The sequence below is a fragment of the Falco cherrug genome, chromosome 3 (assembly GCF_023634085.1).
Source record: "Falco cherrug isolate bFalChe1 chromosome 3, bFalChe1.pri, whole genome shotgun sequence".
Lineage (NCBI taxonomy): Eukaryota > Metazoa > Chordata > Aves > Falconiformes > Falconidae > Falco > Falco cherrug.
The window spans coordinates 63,594,624-63,614,535 of record NC_073699.1 but is presented as its reverse complement, the minus strand read 5'-3'; the positions used below and the strand labels follow the sequence as shown (position 1 = coordinate 63,614,535).

Below are 19,912 nucleotides of genomic sequence, written 5' to 3'. Positions count from 1 at the left end.
ACTGAATTCCAGTTCTAAACATGCATTTTAAATATCTTGCTCACTCTCTTCTTTGACATGCGCATATATAGAGATATAGAAAGATATAAAAGGAACATTAAAAAAAAGAGAGGAGTGGTTTGCCCTTTTTTATTTTTTAAAACATTGAGTATTTCATTCTCGTGTATCCCGTGGAGAGACAAAGTGAAGAAATTTTACACGTACCTACATGGTGAAAACTAAACAACTAAGATGAGAGAGGACTACTCCTCTAAATCACTTTAAAACTCTCTAGATCAGATCTTCAACTTTAATAGAGCTTCACATATTTATTTCACTTAAAGATTATTTATATCAAATGCCTAGCAATCAGCAGTCTGCATCTTGCCTTTTGCATAAAGATTTCTGTAAGTGCCTTCTGATTTTTTTTTTCTCTCTCAAGCCTCATATCAACAGCAAAACAAGGAAAGCATAACCTGATTAATAGAAAGAATCATACCAGTGTTCTCTTTTTTTTAAATAATTTCTTTCTTTACAACGTACAGGCAAATGCCTCACAAAGAAAAAAAAATCAAAGAAAAAAATTCCAATCTTTCCATATTCTTCCCTTACAAAATTCACCTTTGATTCACACCACTGTATACAGGGACATACACTATTACATTAATGGATCTAACAGCAAACTTAAAAGTGTAGGCATTGTAGACCAAGGTTTGAAGCAAAGTCTGACCCTGCGATTCCTTCACAAAGTAGTCAGTGCGTGAATGTTTTCATACTCCTTAAATACAAGGACAATGTAGAGTTCAAAATCTCAATGCAGAACCATCAAAAAAATACTGGCTTGTTTTACATGGAAATTCCCACTGGTTAATAGGAAACACTCTTTTAAAAATTTTTATTTTAAACAGAGTATCATCTGAATTTGAATCCATATATCAACAATGTAATACATGATGTGCATTAGGCAATGCAAAGCGAAAAAGCACATTCCAAGCACACGTGGAATAGTCCTGCCAGACTGCACTACAATTTTCCAGCTTCCATTTTAATACCTGATGTCTGCATACAAAATCTGCCGGCCAACCAAGAAGACTAGCCTCAATTACTTTCATATAATGTTCAGGAGTAAAGGTATTTGCTGGCTGTACAGGTTGCTAATTTGTAAGAGGGAGCAGCCTGCAATACTGCACTATTACACTTGCAAAGTATGCAAGACTTAGGTCTTGCAAAGTGTGGGTGCTCTCCCAACCTGGAGCAGCATGAAGGGAATGCATAAGGTTGTATACCAAAAGATCCAAGGGGAAAACTATTATGCTACCTTAACTAAGAGTCTATAATTTTTTATTTCTGAAAAGTCACAGAAGATTAGAAGATTTTCTAAGAACTTGAAACAAAAAGATTACAATTATTTTCTTAGCTACTGTTCTCCCCCAGTCTACATGACGCTGGGCAAGCTATTTGGCTTTCCTCAGCATATCTAGGGCTGGGATGATGATGATAATAATAATACTTGTACTGGGTTTGCATGGCAAGGTTTTGGTAGCAGGGGGGCTACTGGGGTGGCTTCTGTGAGAAGCTGCTAGAAGCTTCTCAATATCCAATGGCGACAGTACCAGCCGGCTACAAGACAGACCCATCGCTGGCCAAGGCTGAGCCCATCAGCGGTGGTGACAGTGCTTCTGGGGTAACACATTTACGAGGTGGGGGGTGGGGAAGAGAAATCTGCACAATTGCAGCAGAAGAGAGGAGTGAGCATATGTGACAGAAACAGCCCTGCGGACACCCAGGTCAGTGCAGGAGGGGCAGGGAGGGCTCCAGGCACCGGAGCAGAGATTCCCCTGCAGCCCGTGGTGAAGCCCATGGTGAGGCAGGCTGTGCCCCTCAGCCCGTGGAGAGCCATGGTGGAGCAGGTGGACACCTGAAGGAGGCTGGGACCCCAAGGGAAGCCCATGCTGAAGCAGGTTTGCTGGCAGGACCTGTGGCTCTGTGGAGACAGGAGCTCACACTGGAGCAGGTTTGCTGGCAGGGCTTGTGACCCCATGGGAGACCCGACCCACGATGGAGCGGTTTGTGAAGAACTGCAGTCCATGGAAAGGACACACATTGGAGAAGTTCATAAAGGACTGTCTCCCACAGGCCCGACCCCACACTGGAGCAGGGCAGTGTGAGGACCCTTCCCCTGCAACGGAGGGAGTGGCAGAGACAGCGTGTGATGGACTGACTGCAGCCCCTGCTCCCTGTCCCCCTGCATCACTCGGGGAGAGAAGGCAGAGAAATAGGGAGTAAAGGTGAGCCCAGAAATAAGGGAGGGGTGGGGGGAAGGTGTTTTTAACTTTTGATTTTTAGTTCTCATTATACTACTCTGATTTGATTGGTAATAAATTAAACCAATTTCCCCAAGTCATCTGTTTTGCCCATGACAGTAATTGCTGAGTGATCTCCCTTATCTTGACCCACGAGCCTTTTGCTACATTTGGCCTCCCCTCTCTGGTTGAGGAGGGGAGTGATAGAGCAGCTTTGGTGGGCACCCAGCCAGTGACAACCAACCACAATAATAATAACTACAACAATAATGATGCCACTACTGCTGCTGTGAAATGATCCAGGTATGTAAAGCTTGTGATGACTGTAAGAAGGAAGGTACTAGCAAACTGAGTAACATTATAATGTGTCTCAGTGTTGAGGAGAATCTGTACTGATTAATAATTTTAATAATTTCTCTAGTTCCATTAGTTTTTTCAATTCTCATCAACTATTAATTTAGTTTCTGTTATCTGTACAGATTTTCTCAATGTAAACTGCCAGCGTTTCTACTGTGCCACCCAGACAGCTATCAGATGAGATATAACGCTCCTGTTGACTTCCATTTAGTCCAAGTATTTATCCCTATCAAAGAAAAAGTAAAACCAAACACTTCCATGTCTCATCTTGCAGGAAAAGTCACTTTTTTTGTTCAGAAGGGGTTCCAAGCATCTCTTTTCAACCATCTACAAAGAACAATTCTGTCAGCATATAACTAGCACCACTGCAGTGGCTAGTGGAGCTTTACCTTGTTTATCTTTCATTTCCTGAAGTAGCTACGGCACCTCAGAAAGAAATCTTGAGCAATATTCTCTTAGAAGACTAATCCATATTCTTCTTATACCCTTCACTTCATTCAGGATCTAATCTCTGTACTCAGTGAAGTCAGTAATGTAGCTAATGTTCACTGCAAGACTGCAAAGATCAGGATTTCAATGAAGAAGGAAGAATGATTATAAATTTCTTATACCAATATACAAGGATATCTTTGTCCCCAGTGATGTCTTCCACAACTATTTCAAATTAGTCAGATAAATGAAAATGCTTTATCCCTGCATGAAGGAAAAGAGTATTAGCAGGGTATGCAAGGCATCATAAGGATGGAAAGCTGCCATAGCTCTGTTTAAAATACTGTGCGTCACACCTATGTCAATCGTCCATGACCCTGTCACCTCTCCACCCTGTAGGCCATGAAATTGGGCCTGACCAAAACAGCCATCATTTCATGATGGCTCTGGGATAATTCAGATCAATTATTATTACTATTATTATTATTATTATTGCACTGATAAATTACTAATTTATGAGAAAGGTGTGAAGGTTTGAAAGAACTGCTCTGAGACTTCTGCTGCAGCCATCATGATGAATATGCTGAGCCCCCAGCACCCTGAGAACACTTTCGAAGAGGAATAAAAATAAAAGCACAATTAGCAAGCAAGTGAATGTAGCTACAGATTGCCTCTGGTTTGTTATCACATTCCCCAGTATGTCAGGGAAGGATAATTTTGAGAAGACCTACAAGTGAATAGAGACCAGTAACTCTTGTCTTAAACTGCTATTAAAACCTGAACAGCCATTTTATTTTATTGTCAGTTCAGCCACTAATACCAATGGGTCAAGAGCTCAAATTCACTTTCATTTGACGCTGTGTCTTCAGTCCCCAGCACAGTGGTGGTAATATGTCTCTCAACAGCCCAATGTCAATAGGACTGTAGGAGGACTTTCAACAGGACGTAGGATTGCACCTCAAAACAGGGACCTTGCATTTCTGCAGCTGCATGCTAGCCCTAATGCCAGCTGATGCTCCCAACTCCAAGTGAGCAAGCAGCACCCAATGCTCATGGGAAGAAGTCTCCTCTGCAGTAACAACTGTAAACTGCGCAGAAGTATTTGCAGTCTATGACAGACCCAGGTGCCTCTCCCAGTTCTCCTACTCCAGAAAAATGAACAGGATAATTAAGCATGCCTGGGATTTACTGAGCTGGCAGATTTAGTACTGAAGGAGAACACCTTGTGCAGTAAACTAACTCCTGACGCATACAACATTACCTGCACGGGCAAAAGGAGATAGCCTTATTTGTGTGTCAGCTTCCCCCCTGTCTTACATCCAGTGATCTTCCTACTCTCTTCTCACCCTGCAGAAAACATACGCATGGTACACAAGTTTTCAGACTAAACTAATATTGATAAGGTCACAATTTTTGCTGGCAATGCCAGTTAGCTTCTGAAAATGAGCTTCATATGTATGTTTTTCCTTCCTTTTTACCACAGACAGTCAACAGACACTGGTCCTCTAGGATTAAAACTAATTCAAGCTTAAAAATATTCAAAACCATATTTTAAGGTAACACACACACACAAATTATTGCTAACCATAATGAAAAGGGAAAAGTCAGAAGGTTTTGTGCTTGAGCTGCTGAACTGCCACAGCTGCTTTTTGGATGTCATGATAGAAATAATGCCTATTATTATAAAAATATCATACAGAATCTGGCTCTGTTGAACTCAGCATGAAAATCAAATATTGTAAAAACTGATGAAAGATCTACCATTAATATTAGCAATGTTATTTGGCAATGTAATAAATCATTAGATGGAAAACTACACTGAAACATAAACTTCAAGTTTCTTAGAAGTTTGTAGAAGTTCTCAACCTATCTGCACTTCACACCTTAGACACATCTTCCTTATAATGGGTATTTCCAGGTTTTTCATAGATATTTCCTTCCTCATGAAATATGAAATCTACCACATCTGTCTTAAAACTCACTAGAGAAAATTTTCCAAGGTTTCAAGTAACTAGTTTAACACTAAAAGAAAAAAAGTTACTACAGGAACAAAAAAGTGCTACTTCAGTATTAAAACTTCCTTTCTTAGAAAAAGTTACAGTTTCATGGAGAATTTTAAGTGCAAAATGTGCTTAAGTAGTTGCAAAAAAACAACCACAGAAAAAAAACCACTACATGATGGCTCTTGCAAGTTTTCCATGTATTCTTTATAAAAATAGAATAAATGAGAGTAACACATGATGTTAAAGCACAGGAAATCCAGGATTATCAAGATTCCCAAACCATTTCTGCTCGTAACTGGTAATGATAAATTTTCTGCCACGTTTCTGTTCATCACCCTACACACATTTGAATCACAAATACTTGCATAGTTAAACAGCATAAGCAGAGCCCCTTTAGGGTGATGACAGAAAGTTTCTAACTAAAGACAACAAGTACATATCCCAATTTTATAATAAGGGTCCTTATGCATGATCATCTCTCAGGAAGAGAAAACAGTGGTCTTAAAAAAAATCTTGTTCTTTTTCAGAATGTGTTGTAACTCAAAAAACACACACCAGTCCATTATGCTGATAGAAGGGATTTTCCAGTCGCTTCTTAGCATAGCTCTTCCACAGAAACCACTACAGTCAGCTTGCTCAAGTCATGGCAGGACTGTCAGAGCCAGCAGAAGCCAGTCTCTCAGGCTGTGAGCTGGAGAAGAGGGGACATTACAGTTTCCAGGAAAACCTCCCATCTGACCACTGCTCGCCTGTCCGAAGGGAAGAGACAGAAAGCCATACACCCAGGTTCTCAGGCTACCAGCTGAACCACAACTCCTGAGTGGAGATAGTGAGTCTTATCCAAAGGCTCTTTCCCTTTCGGATCAGTCATCAGATAGACATGAGAAAGGTGGCATATGTACAGGGCAGCTGTGAGAGGACCGGCACTTCTCTTCTGTGTATTAAATCCTTTGTGTGCACTGTTGTTGGACCCAAAAAGGTTTCCATGGCAAAGTCAGTAGTGGAGTGTAGACAAAGCTCTGAGAGGAGCTGGGGATCAGGAGGAATGAGGTTCATTCAAACTGACAGAAAACTACAAATGCTACAAAGAAGAAAGTGACTTACCTGCTCTAGGAAAATTCCCCTTACAAGGATGCAATGCTGTACAGCATGCCCCTGAAGACAAGGTGATTTGACTGAGAAGCATGAAACCAAGCTTTAAATAGATTGTTTAAATCACATATGATAGGCCACAAAATAAATACTTTGGCTACCAATAAGGTCTGTAGCGAAGTCTCAGTGGATGGGAACATAAACTGAAAAGCAAATAGCAGCCTCAACTGCTTAATCGCGTTTTTAGCACCACTTCATTTGAGCTTAGGTAGAAGAGTCAGCCCTTCTGGCTATACCCAGAGCAAGAAAATGTGAAGGGAGAACTCAGCACAAAGCAAAATGGCTGAAAGTAACTTTAACTGAGGCAGTTCTAAGAAAATAAGCGTATGTGTCCTGAATGGCAAAGGATGAAATTACAAAGTTGTGGTTTATTGTAGACGTGGCAGTTTAATCAAGGCAAGCTTTATAAAGAGACAAGTTATCTTTTAATTGATCAACAAATACATGTGGAAAACAGCAAGGTTTGGAGCATGCAGATCTGTCATTCAGGAGCTTTTTCACAGACCTGAATAAGGAGTTGCAATGCACACAGCTTGTCTGTTTTGTCCAACTAAATCAGATGGTCTAATAAAGGAAACTACCACCCCCTATAATTTCTGCCTTGTAGAAATTACCAATACAGGGATGTGTAACTCAATGTAATATATTTCACAGCAAATGGAATAGCTTTTCTCAATAACAAGAGTACCCATGAGATCATCAGATATGTAATGTCTTCCAGTGTCAGCATAAGTCATTAGGGGAAACCGAATCTTCCAATATCTAACAATAAAGTCCAGCAGAATAAATCTAAGGATGAATGTCATTACATTTGACACAGTATGCAGCCACGCACCTGCTAATATCAATATCTGAACTCTAAATCATATGTAATTTACTCTTCATGACACCTACTACTGTAGGTCAGTATCAGATGCACAGCCGTCAAGAAAGTAATCATACCAAATTTCAACTATGTTGTCATATGAAGTAAAATCCAGAGTAATCTTTTTTCCTAGGGAAATCCCTGAGACAATGCAACTAAGTGTTCTTACTACTGAGAACAGAAAAGCAAAGCTATGTCACATCTTCAGTCTGATAAACATCATAGTTTTTCCAATCAGCTTTATTTTAGCCTTTGTTCCTTCGATTTTTTGTTGTTTTTTTAATATCTTACTCTAATACAAAACTATTTGCTATTTTAGGGATGCAGTTTCAGTTCTCCTTAATTCTTCCTATTATACAAACTCTTGACAGCTAAACTTCACTGATTATTACCTGTACAGAACACAGAAATCTAATGACAGATGTTATAACCCCTGTAACTTCTTGTGGAGTCTACTTCTGTTGTAAAACCTGACAGAATAAAAAAACCCAAACAGTATTACTTTAAAAAAAGCTGCAGAACAAACTGAAAGTAATGGAGACAGGAGAGGGTTATTGTCTCACTTCACACTACCTGATTTAGTAATTTGTAATCAACAAAGTTAACAGTGACAAGTAAGAATATCATCACTACATTAGAACATCTGCACAGTAGTGAGAAAATACATACTTTTTTTTCACTGTGGACCAGAGCAGTAATGTATCTTCCCCTTGTACTAAAGGCACATCTGATACTTTTTAACATTATGAGACTCAAAATACTGCTTTCTAAATGAACTGGACATATAATTCAATTTTTTCTCTTCTGGTAGACATGTTCAGCAAAACTAAGCGTTCTTAGCAGCTGATCAAGTATTATTAAAATGGGATCTCTTCTATCATTTATACGAAGACTATCTTGTTCTTTAATTTCTGATTTCCAGAGAATAATCTTGAAAGATTCAAATACAATAAAAGCATGCCTGCTGTAACAGGGTACACAAATTTTCTACACACTATTCTCACAGTTTAAGTTGCACTTTTTAAACCTCCTAACAGTCATAAGATGCTGACAACATTACACAATGGTAATCAATAAAAGAAGTTTTAAGGTTATCATTTTGGAATGCCTTTGTTAAAAAAAAATCCTACTTCTATATCTCAAGGACTCTGCTCCACTCAATTTAATGATTCATTATTACCACAGAGGTAAAAAAAGAACATGTGAGGTTAAGAGCTGTAGCTATTAGCTGTAACCTAACCAGCGTTACACTATATAATTGATCTATTTTCTTCAAGAACAAAAATCAGAAAAAGAGAATTACTACTAGTATATCTACAAAAAGAGTACAGAAAGCCTGGGGGCAAATGCGTGGGATAATAGCAAAGACAAGAGGAAGGAAAATGGGAGCGCACCAGGAATTTATTTATAAATACCTGGCAAGTCCTTTCTTGGCATCATGTAATGTCTACACAGTTTCACACTGATATGACTTTTAGACAGTGGCCCTATATTTAAGAACAGAAAAACTAAGAATCAGCACACTAGACTTATGAAACTCTTCTGAAAAATGAGTATAGCTCTTTCACAGTTAAAACTGTTTCAAGACTGTCAGTTTAAGGGTAAGATTTCCAGAGTTTGTTCCCTGTACAAGTGTTTAAAGGTTTTTGTAACCCACTGTTGGCAGAACTTCAGTGTGGTTGTAGTGACAGCACTCACTGTTAAGCGAATCACATTAACCACTGCATGCACATCTAACTTCATCTTCAGCTTTACCTTCTGCAACCATCACAAGTCAGGCTTTGACATCCATCTTCTGGTTTTCCACAAACACTCTTTCCAGGTGGTAGACTCAAGCATCTATTTCTTTCAGGGTGAAATTCTGCAAGTTCACTTAATTTCAGCTATTATCCCTAGGTCTCACTTCTCTTTCCTTAGTTCCCTCATTAACACATCCAGCATCCCACTGCCTCTTCGTTAGGTCACAGGTATCAAACAGCTGGAATAAAGCAACTTTACCTTCTCTAGTCTTCTGTTAGCAAGCACTGGCTACTCTGGTGGCAACAAAGCTATCTTCTAAGCTGAACCACAGCACCACGAATGGGGCCAACTGGGGGATTTTGCTCACAATCACAATACTGATTGAAAGCAAAATGCTAATACAGCAACAGCCAATTTCACTTGCATGAGAATTTTCTCCCCACTGGCTGTCCATGACTGGTTTTAATTCTGTTTTGCTTATGTAGCAGAAGATGGCCCTTAGCAAACTGAAGAATCTCAAATGCTTACTTAAAGATTTCCTGGAGGTAAAGGGCTCGTATGCCTGAATACTTGTGGGTTTTGGTAAGTTGTTTGTTTGCTTTCCAAACAGACCACTAGTTGTAGTATAAAATAGGATCTTTCCACAAAACCTGCCTTTCCTCCTTCAGAGAAAGCAAGTTACATAAAGAACAGACCTTTTTAAGGCTCTTCAAAATAGGTCTTAAGACATCATGTAAGTCTGATTCATACATGTATAAAGCAACAAAGCAATGAGCCTGCCTGCATTACATTAATGAACATCATATTTTGCATTTAAAGATCCTTGAAAAAGAAGTACAGCTACCATGGACAGATTTATTTGTATTCATCTCACTAAATTTTGTTCCCATAAGTTTCAATAATCCTGCTCTCTAGTTGGCAATTCAATGACATTATTTTTTTTAAGCCCTTAAGTAATGTCCCATATCCTTCAAGCAGTCTGGTATCCCAGCACCCCCTTCTTGCCAATGCACAATTGATACCTGCAGATGAGAAGGGTTGTTTGTGTCACATATTTTATGGGTAGCTGTAATTCTTTTTCAGATAAATTCTTTCCAGGAATGCTGACATAAAGCAAACCTCTAGTTTCCACAAAAATCCTACTGACTTATGTTCTTCTCCTCATGGCAGCAAGTAAAAAGAATAAAGATACAACAGATGAAATACAAGAAAATAGTGCAGCAGGTATACTGCTGACTAGGAGATAAAAATAAATACATTAGTACTTGTGGTTATAATCTCACCCTTCCTACTGGGTTCAGATTCAGAGGCTGTAGCTTTAGTTCTCAGGTCTGCCAAGTTCTAGCTCACTCCACGTAAATATTTCATCTGTGCCTTAGTTGCCTATCTGCATATGGAGGACAGCAGTAGCAGTACTTTTTCTATCTGCTTCTATCTTGCCTTTTTTAGACACTGAGATTTTAAAAGGGGCTGACCTTCATTACCTTTGCACAGCAGGGTCCCCATATCAGCTGAAGGTTCTTCGGTGCAACACTGATCACTATAAGCAGGGATCATATGCCCGAGAGAACACTACCTTGTTTGTATCAAAAAGTAGAATAATACGGTTTTAAACCAGTAACATACTTGAGTGATTGTACAAAAGCCAGTAAGTCAATGCTATGTCACTTTTTCCATGCACACACTAGAGAAGGCACTGAATAAAAACATCTTCAAGAACCATACTTGTTGACTTTATTGTTGGAGCTCACCCCTATTCCTTTTACTACACAGAAACTCTCCAATGATTTCTATAAACAGCACTGGTTTGGATACAGAAGTTATGATCTCTACAGAAAAAAAGAGAAGTGTCTTTAGCTCACAGATGCCACCGACATCCTGAACTGAGAGCAGTGAAGTTTTTCTGAACTTACTCTTGCATTGTCGTAGCAGGTCATGTGTCTCTTCAAATTCTTGCTCTGAGCAACTGGAAGCAGATATTATCTTGAAAGTATTTCTTTTGAGATAAACAAATCAAGTATAATAAAGCTCAGGAAGGGGAAAAATGGAGACTCATGCACATACTCCAATTTTTTCGTTTAAATCAAGGACCAACTGAGTACACAGCCGGCTGTGAATCTGTCTTCAGCCAGTATAAATTACTGGTTTGTACAGTCTAAGCCTCCAGGACAAACAGACAATTCTTGAACAAGCCACATCCAAGCAAGTCTTCTGGGATTTTCTGAAGCCCATACCTTATCCTGGGTCCTCCTCCCACCACCTCAGCATATGTACACCTACAACACAAACGCTTGCAGTGCAGCATTGTCAGCAATCAAATAGCATTGAACGAAGCTATTTCACCCACTAACAAGAGACACAAGCTTATCCTCAGAGGTGTGGATTGAAGATGCTGCTTAGATGCTGGCTGTAGAATTGGATTCTTTTTTGGGCGTTTTCGTCATGAAAAATCCTCATTGTTAACTCCTCACCCCTCAAACAAAGCTCCTTCTATTCTTGCCCTTAAATCAGAAGGGAGTGACTTTGTAGCGAGGAAAGCAAGAAAGCTATGGACACAAAGAGCACACAATAAGGAGAGAAAAAATTAAGAAATAAAAATCAAACCCCACAATGTATGAAAGACATACTGCTCAACCTGTTCTTCACTGTTAACAGATTGTTAATCCCAGCATGAGAGAATGTGGAAACAGACCCATGGTTGTGAAGAGCAGGGAGAGTGCCCCTGTTTGCCACCTGCACACAGATACATCTGCTTAAACCCGTGGGAAACACATCTCGATGGTTTTTAAAGAAAGCTTAGGGATTCAGCTGCCCAAACTACTGGGTAAATTTTACAGTCAAATTATAGCGGAGTGACTACAGGAAAGAACTCAAATACGATACAGAATTTTGTTTTGATATCAAACCCCAAGTTTCTGGGGTCCAGATACTGTCAAAACCCCACTTGCCAAAACCCCCCTGGTTCAGAAATCAGCAGTTTCTCAGCCCTACGTGAGCATAACTTTAGAAAAGATGGATCTCAGAAAGCAGCAGTGTTATTACAGATAAATCAGAGTATCGTGTCTTACTCTGTTCCAGGGCAGAGAGTATCTCTGGGTGTTCACAAGAGGCTGGCAGGGCTCAAAGGCTGCACCCTACCAGCAAGTAATGATCCTACCGGAAACCAAACATTTTGCTTATTCAGTGCTGCTGAGGGTTGAGCAGAAATTAAAGAGGGTGGGAGAATCCCTCTGGAAAGGGTTTGGAGCAGGGGCTGGGCAGTGCCCAGGGAGAAAACCTGGGAGGGGCACAGCACGGGGTGCGTGCTTTGGGTGGGTCCCGGTTGCTCCATCACAGAGTGCTCCTGTGAGGAAAGCCATGCCCCAGGATGGGAGATGCAGCAGATACAGCCACCGGAACGTGTGCGTTTGTAGAAAGGCTCAGAGGAAGGACTGTGTCCATCTGTAAGAAGCTCTGCTCTGAACAAAACCCAAACCAAACAGCTACAAAAAAAAGGCCTGACAAGTAAATTAATCCCCATGCATCCTGGCCTCTCTTCCGAAAAAGTAGAAGGGTGTAAGTACCAGAGAAGTAAATGTGACATTTAACTCTGTATACGTGGTATTACCTCCTCCTCAATTTTGTGGCTTTTTCACCACAACATTTATCCTTCAACGTCAAGTATTTTCACTTCTCTGTTTACCCAGACTGCAAGTTCTGATTTGTAAAGGCATTGCCACAGCATACAACAAATAAATGTAACATTAATTCATATTATTTATTTTTTGGTAGAAGAAAACTGATCGAATATAAAGTGAAACGGCCTGCTTGACATTACAGAAAAACCAAGCAGCAAAGCCTTAGTCCAAACTTCACCTCATGCTACTCACCCAAAACACCGCCGCCTGGAGCCGAGTGCCTGGGATCACCCCGCATCGTTTTTATGTGAATAAAATTAGGTTTGGGCTAATATGGCTCATATTTCCACTCGGCCACTGTACTCCCCAGCTTCCAGAAGGGCTGAGGCACTCAAGTGCTTCAGCCGTTCCTCATCAGTTTGGGTTTTACGCTTCCTCTTTAGGGGCTTTTTAAGCGCGTACCGGAACGCGCTTCCAGGCCGCCTCCCGCTGCTGCTCCCAGGCGAGGCGGCAGCGCCGCTCCCGCCGCCGGCCCGGCCCGGCCCCCCGCGGCGCCCCCTGCAGGACGGCGCCGGGCCGCCCGCCTGCCCGCCGCAAGGAGCCGGGGCGGGCGGGACGCCGCCTCCCGCCAGGCGGGCGCTGGGCGCGACGAGCGGCTCCTGCGCGGGGCTCCTGGCCGCCCGCAACGGCCGCCGCCCGAGGCTCCTTCCCCCTCGGAAGCAGCACCGGCCGCAGCGCTACCTGCAGGTGCAGAGGGGCTTTTCCAGCAGCGAAAACACCCTCGGCCAGCCACTGGCACAGCCCGAACGCCATATCCCATCTCTTCTCTTACAAGTAAATATTAAAAAATAATTTTTAAAAAGCACCTAATTAATTACAAATAATTAACAGAAAACATACACTGCCAATTTAACAACCAGTTTTCACTGCTTTTTATTTTATGGGGTTTATTGAGGGACTACACATTCGTTTTGTCCATTCAAAAAAGTCTGCCTTTTTATTATGATTAAACACTGAAATGTAGCATATTTACAGCAAAATTTACTGTCATTCAGTCTGGAACTGGCCATTTGGCTGATTAAGTTGTACCATGCGAAGACACTGCAACATGTACTATTAAGAAATGAGAAATGGCAGATGGGCATTTCCAAAAAGCCATCAGCTTTGCAAATGGTAACGCTACAGCTGAGTATCATCTACTAAAAATGGTTATCAAAGGTGAGGAGCCGGGCTCAACATCCTCCCTGAACATGCTGCAGCATTCCCCCCCATGACTTTGGGAAGAAGTTTGCCATTTCCAGCAACACGCTACTTCACAAAATAATTTTAATAATAGCATTGGCCTTGACATTTCTCTAAATTTGAGCCTGCTTTCACTCCGGCCTGCCCAATCCACAGCCCTGCATTTGGGCTCTGGACTGTCATAAGAACAAGTGGATCATGCACACATAGCCAAGACCACATCTACACTGAAAATTAAGTAACTTAAAATGGAATTTAAATTAACTCAAATATGAATGAAAATTAATTTAAAATTAAAAAAAAAAAAATTCCTTCCAGATCAGAGTAATAATTTTAGGATGGAGTTTGACAGGAATGGTGTTACATGATGCCTGCAGTTCAAGGTCTGTGGAGGATCCTTTCCTGAGTCCAGTGTCTCTCAAGGTGTTTCAGAGGGCACCACACCGCTCCTTTTCCTCTCAAGCCCTCTTGGTTTCTTTTCCACCTTTCTCTGCCTCCACGTTCTCTGAGCTCCAGGTGGCTTCACACAGCAAGGCCACCTTCTGGGAGCGACTGCCACCCAAATTCTCCCACTCTTCCCCTTAGCAAATGGAAAAGGATGCAGTACTTTACTGAAACAAGCAAACAGGCAAGAAGGTCTTCTACTCCAGTTAAGTAAAAATTTGAAAGGAGAAGCATTTAAACCATGAAATCTTCAGCCTGAGCGAAATGCCCCTCTATTTGCGTAAGAACTGCCGCAGCTGACTTACCAAAGGCAGTATCTGTCCGGTTACAGATTAAACAGTTCTTCAACCAGACATGTGCAGAGGACTATCTGTTTTCTTGAGGTGAAAGGAAAGAGCAGAAAACACAGTGTTTCACCTACACAAAGTTGGGGATCAAAACTTAAAAGCTGACCTCTCAGATCTGAAGAGTGACCTAAAGCAGAAAGTATTACTGTTTTAATCACTCATCTTAAGGACAACAGAAGAACTAGGCTGTGACCAAAAGCTATCACTCTCACACAGCACCAGCGTTTGCGAATTGATTTTCACAGTTTCTCACTCTCTTGTAATTCTATTAAAGCATTTAACCCTGAAGAGGAGACTTCCAGGCTATGCACGACTATACCAAAACCAGTTTTGCTGAACGCTACTGAACATAACATTTTTAGATAGCAAAATCATAGGAACTACAGTTATATCTTCTTCCATGTATTTTTGCTGAGAATACTATCTGTACTCCAAAAATTGCACACTAAATAAAATATCTAAGGGAATACAATGGAATGTGATCTGTTACTATCTGTGTGCTGAGTAAGGGGCATTGCAAAAAGCAATCTGTTTCTCCCAAGAACTAAGAGGCAGTAAGAGTTGTCCATGAGCGACACAGTAACCTTGAAAATTTTTAAAATAAGAATGCATTTGTTAAGAAGACTTCAGAGATTTTAGGAAGGCCAGACCAGCTTCGAGAGGCAGATGAAAATAAAACAAACAGAGGGGGATGAAAATGTTCTGCTACATATTCAAGTTGTATTTTTTAAATTAGATGTTTATCTGTAATTGAAAATCATGCAAATAATGACAACAGCAATGTGGGAGACCTGTGTTAATGTATAAGTGAGTTTTCAACTGCTTTTAATATTAATTACATTATATAGTTATTAGAAGACATTTCAAACCTGTTTTGCTGTTTTACATTGAGCCTCAATTATAATTCCAAGGAAGAAGGCTACCTTCAGCTGCAGATACACCAGTTATGTATTTCGTGCTAAGTAAATTGCTCATAGTTTTATTCATAACAAAGAAAACAAACTCAAAGGGTAGTTGCTTTGGCTTTGTCCTATTTTTTATTATTCTTAACAATTACCTTTAAATATGTTCACTGTCTAAGAGTGGTAAAGGCTTTTCTTAAAATACTTGCATACTATGAAACAGAAGAATGGATGCAGTATTTCTGTAACACTAAAATATTTCTATACAAGTTGCCCAGACACAGAAACAAATGTCACACACCCCAAAAATAAGATGTTTAAAGAAGGCCAGGGTAGAAGGAATGCAGCAGAGCAACACTCCAGCAAAAAGAGAGTTAAGACTTTAAACACCCAAGACTCTAAAGCTGTCCTTTGTCAATTATTCCAAGAGCTCCAAAGAATCTACTTAAACACAGAGAAGACAGAGTAGTGCAGGTGGGTTACTAACTTTGAAAATGTACATTTATTGTCCAGGGAACCAGCAGTAATAGAATCACAGAAAAGTAAGGCTGGAAGTGCTCTCATGAAGTCCGTTCCCCTGCCCCAGGGCAAGATCAACTATACATAAACCATTCCTGACAGGTATTTGTCCAACTTGCTCTTAAAAACCTTCAGTGATGGGGACTTCGCAACCTCCCTAGGCAATCGGCTGTAGTTCTTAACTATCCTTACCATTAGAAAGATTTTCCTAATGTCTAACCTCAATCTCTCCACCACAGTAAGCTTGTCTGTTACTTCATGCTCTATCCCCAGCAGAACTGGGAAGGAGTTTCTACTGCCTTCCTCTTTACATGAAATTTCCATATACTTTTAAATGGTTATCACAACTTCCCTCACTCTTCCATTGCCTAAATGAATAATGGCCAACTGGGTCATACGCAATCTGCTGGAGCAATTTACCTGGTCTCCCATGTAATCCCCTCAAGGAGCCTCCCTATTCTGGAACTACCACCCCCATGCCAGACACGTCTCCACCCAAAACGCCAGCAGTTAAGCAAAACAAGATGTGGGGAGAGAAGCCAAACTGAGAAGCAGGCTTCCAGATCGCCTTTCTGTAAAGAAAGGTCCCACACAAACCAGCAGAAGTCATCGTGGAAGAGATGTTAGGTGGGGAAAGGTACTCACCCCAGAGGGGGGCAGACAAAGAGAGGAAGGGTTGAGTCTAGAGAAGAGGGGAAGAGGCTTTTTGACAACCTGGAATTAGGTTGGTCTGGAAGTGGAAGGGGTCTGGAAACAAAAGAAGGTGAAGGAAAGCAGTGAAAATCAGGAAGATCAACAGAAAGGTAGGAAAACTGGGAGAGAAGTGAGACCATATGTACACATGGGGAGGGATGGAGGAGCCTCAGCACAGTGAGAGGGCGTTTAGGCACTGATGGGGGAAGAGGGGAGAGAGGTTGGGAAAGCGTGAAACACAGCAGAAGAAATGCAGCAGAAGTTCTGAGTGCCAGGGGAGTACAGAGCAGAGCTGGGGGAACTGGAGAAGCTCTACCAAGCTGTGTTTCTGTGGGCACGAGGATCTCCTAACAGATGCGTTCAGTCTCTCTGCTAAAGCAGGGCCTGGGGGAATATCAGCCAAGCTGAGGAGTTGCTCCTTGGGAGTAACTCGGGCTCTCTGGATATGGCCCAAGGTCAAGCTTCAGTGACAATGACCTTGAGATGCAAGGCTGCAAGGGATTATGGAACGATTTGAGGGTGCCATCACTTCCCCAGGGAAAGGTGTGAGGGAGAAGATATGAAGCTATGACAGAATGGGATCAGAAGGTGACAGGAAAAGTCATTGCCAGACTGAAGGGCAGGGGGCCCCTGCACAGAGCAACCTCTTACTATTTATTCTGGTTTCCATAGTGCCAGAGCTAATAATCCCACCAGCAGTGCTGAGGGTCAGATGGCAGGAATGCCTCCGAGTCAGCCCAGGTCTGACAGAGCTTGTGCTGCGATGGAGCTAATAAAATCCTGATGGACCTAAACTGACCTTGCAAGGTCAGGAGGCTTCATACACTGGTTCCTAATCCATCCCACAGTATTCCCCTTATACTCTGGTCATCTTGGATGGCCCGGTGCCACACACTCCCCAACGATGGAGTTCAGATTCACACTGTTCTCCTAAACCAGCACTCCAAACACACTGGTGAAGAAAGCTAATGTAAAAAATAGACCCCGGCTGTCCAGGATCCCCACCACTGTTACCCTAGCACTGGCACAGCACTGAGAGCAGCCAAGGCAGAAAGTGCGGTACTTCATGGCAGCTAAGAAGCGTGCAAGCGAGGTGGTCCTTCTGACCATCACACCAGTATCATGGCCACATCTTGCCATGTAGCTCAGCACATCTGGCACATGCCCTGGCACAAATCCCCACTGCTTTGTGGGAACCTAGGAAAATCATCTTCAGAAAGTTCGAGAGTTACTGCTCTAGTCTGAAAAAGACTTTTTTCAGTTGTCAAGGGTCATGTTGTCTAGACCTCTGGCCTTTCTCCTTTTGCTTTTCTCTGGATGCTTCCAATAGGCCTGAAGAGCACTGCTCAGAGCAGGTGTAGTCCACCAGCCACACAAATGCTAAGTAGAGTGGAAAAAACATTTTGCATGTCTTACATGCAGACTCCTGTCCATATATTCTAGCATAACATTTATGGCATAGTATTGTTGATTCATAGCCATTTTCTGAACTCTTGCAACTGCCCATCTGTTTTCTGCAGACCTGCTGCCTCACCAGTTATTCTACATTTTGATTTGCACAGCTGATTATTCCTGCCCAACCACGATTTAGAAGTTGTCCTTGATGAACTGCATCGTATTTATTTTAGATCAGTTCTCCATTATACCACATTAATTTTGAATTCTAATCCTGTGCTTAAGAGGGTTTACATCCTCTCCCTGGTCGGTGTCATCTGGAAATTTTGCATGCAGATTCTATCACCCAAATCATTAATTAAAATATTTAATATTTTCAGGCAATCCAGGACAGAATCCCACTTGACATCTCCTTCTAGTTTGACTATGAATCACTGGTAATTATTCCAAGAACAGCTTTCCAGCCAACTGTGCACCCACCTTGTAGCCCATATTGCCACCTTGTTTATGAAAGGGTGAAAAGCCTTTAACAGTATATCAAGATATACTATGTCTCTGCTTACAGGGAAATTAGGCTTGTCTGACAAGGTACCTTCTGGAAAAAAACATGCAAATTCATTTATCATATTATTATCTACTAGCTATTCTTTTTTTTTAAAAAAAAAGATCAGTTGATTATTTGATTCAAACTTTTTTCCTCTAAGAATTTAAGATAAGCTATCTCCTCCAAAGGGGAAAAAGAATGACCCAGGAAATTTTACATGTAGGTGCAGTGTTTGCTCTTTCACAGCTTGTTTGAACCTAGACTGTCCTCCAAATGCTCTCCAGTGTAACCACTAATTGTTCAGACATTGCTTCAGCTATTTCACCCTGTTGCAGAGACAATTCAATAAGCTCCCGCTTGTTCTAAAATACCTATTATCTCATTACTTTACCATCAGTTCTATTCCTGCACTAGTTGGAATACTTACCTTTCTCAAGGTAGCAGTCCTTTGCTTGCCACCTGATTACAAGTCACCCTTTTGGGCAAACCATGATGCAAAACATTATCATTAAATACTTGGTCCTCTCTGCAGCACCACATCATGAGTTTTGTCATTCCCTCTCAACTAGCAGTCCAGAAACTCAGCTCTCCTTTTATTACTGCTGAGAAAACAGCATGATTCCTTGTTACCATGTCCTTTAATAGTTGTTCTATGTTTTGTGCCTTGGCCTATCCCATTTGGCCGTTGGATTCTTCTAATGTTCTTTTATACTCATCTCCAGTAACGTATCTACCTTCCACTTTCTGTATGAGTTTTTAGATCATGCAGTTTTGTCTCTTCTTACACCTTTTCATTGGGACACCTTCTATTTGTGCTTTTATTATTCTTTACTGTGACTGGAAAATAAAAAGTTAGTTCCTTTAGAAATTGCCAGTCTTTCTGAATTTCTTAGGTTTGTTTCCCAAGAAATGTTACCTATCACTTCTATGAGCTGCAATCTACTTGCTTGCATACTATTGCTTTTATTCTCATGTTCACTCTTCTCTTCTTCTGAAAAATGATAGGCTCACTCTTTCATGATTGCTGTACTCAAATTGCCTTTTACTATCATAGGCTCAGCCATCTCTTTCCTAATCAAGCCTAGGAGTACTTCCCTTCCATTGCCTTTTCTATATTCGGTAATCCTGAACCTATTATACTTACATGATCTGCTGAGATTAGTATTTAGCCAGTAAAGTGAAAAAGCTCTAACCATAAGCTATGTTTTGGTAATACATAATGAAGTGACTGGATGAGCCCATCTCTTGGAACAAGAGCCATCTGCAAAAAAGGGCAGCTTTGGCATCTGTGCCAGTAAAATGAGCATGCAGACAGGATCAAAGTATCTCCTAGCCTTAACTGTAAGCCTTTCTAGGTCACAGCAATTAGCAAGGTGGAAAG

At 41.2% G+C, this 19,912-nt stretch overlaps 1 protein-coding gene across 5 annotated transcripts in view; it reads right to left on the bottom strand.

Annotated features, from left to right (window-relative positions):
- Positions 1 to 19,912, bottom strand: part of LDLRAD4 (low density lipoprotein receptor class A domain containing 4) — a 294,707-nt gene that overhangs the window by 167,575 nt on the left and 107,220 nt on the right. For 2 of the 5 annotated variants that reach the window (XR_008731464.1, XM_027798446.2), the window contains exon 1: positions 12,698 to 12,844. The exons of the other annotated variants lie outside the window; for them this stretch is intronic. Coding sequence is in view for 1 of the 2 variants with exons in the window: in XM_027798446.2 (XP_027654247.1) it covers positions 12,698 to 12,743 (46 nt within the window). In the remaining variant the exon portion in view is untranslated. Of the gene's footprint in view, positions 1 to 12,697; positions 12,845 to 19,912 lie in introns of those variants that run through there. 5 annotated transcript variants of the gene reach the window in all.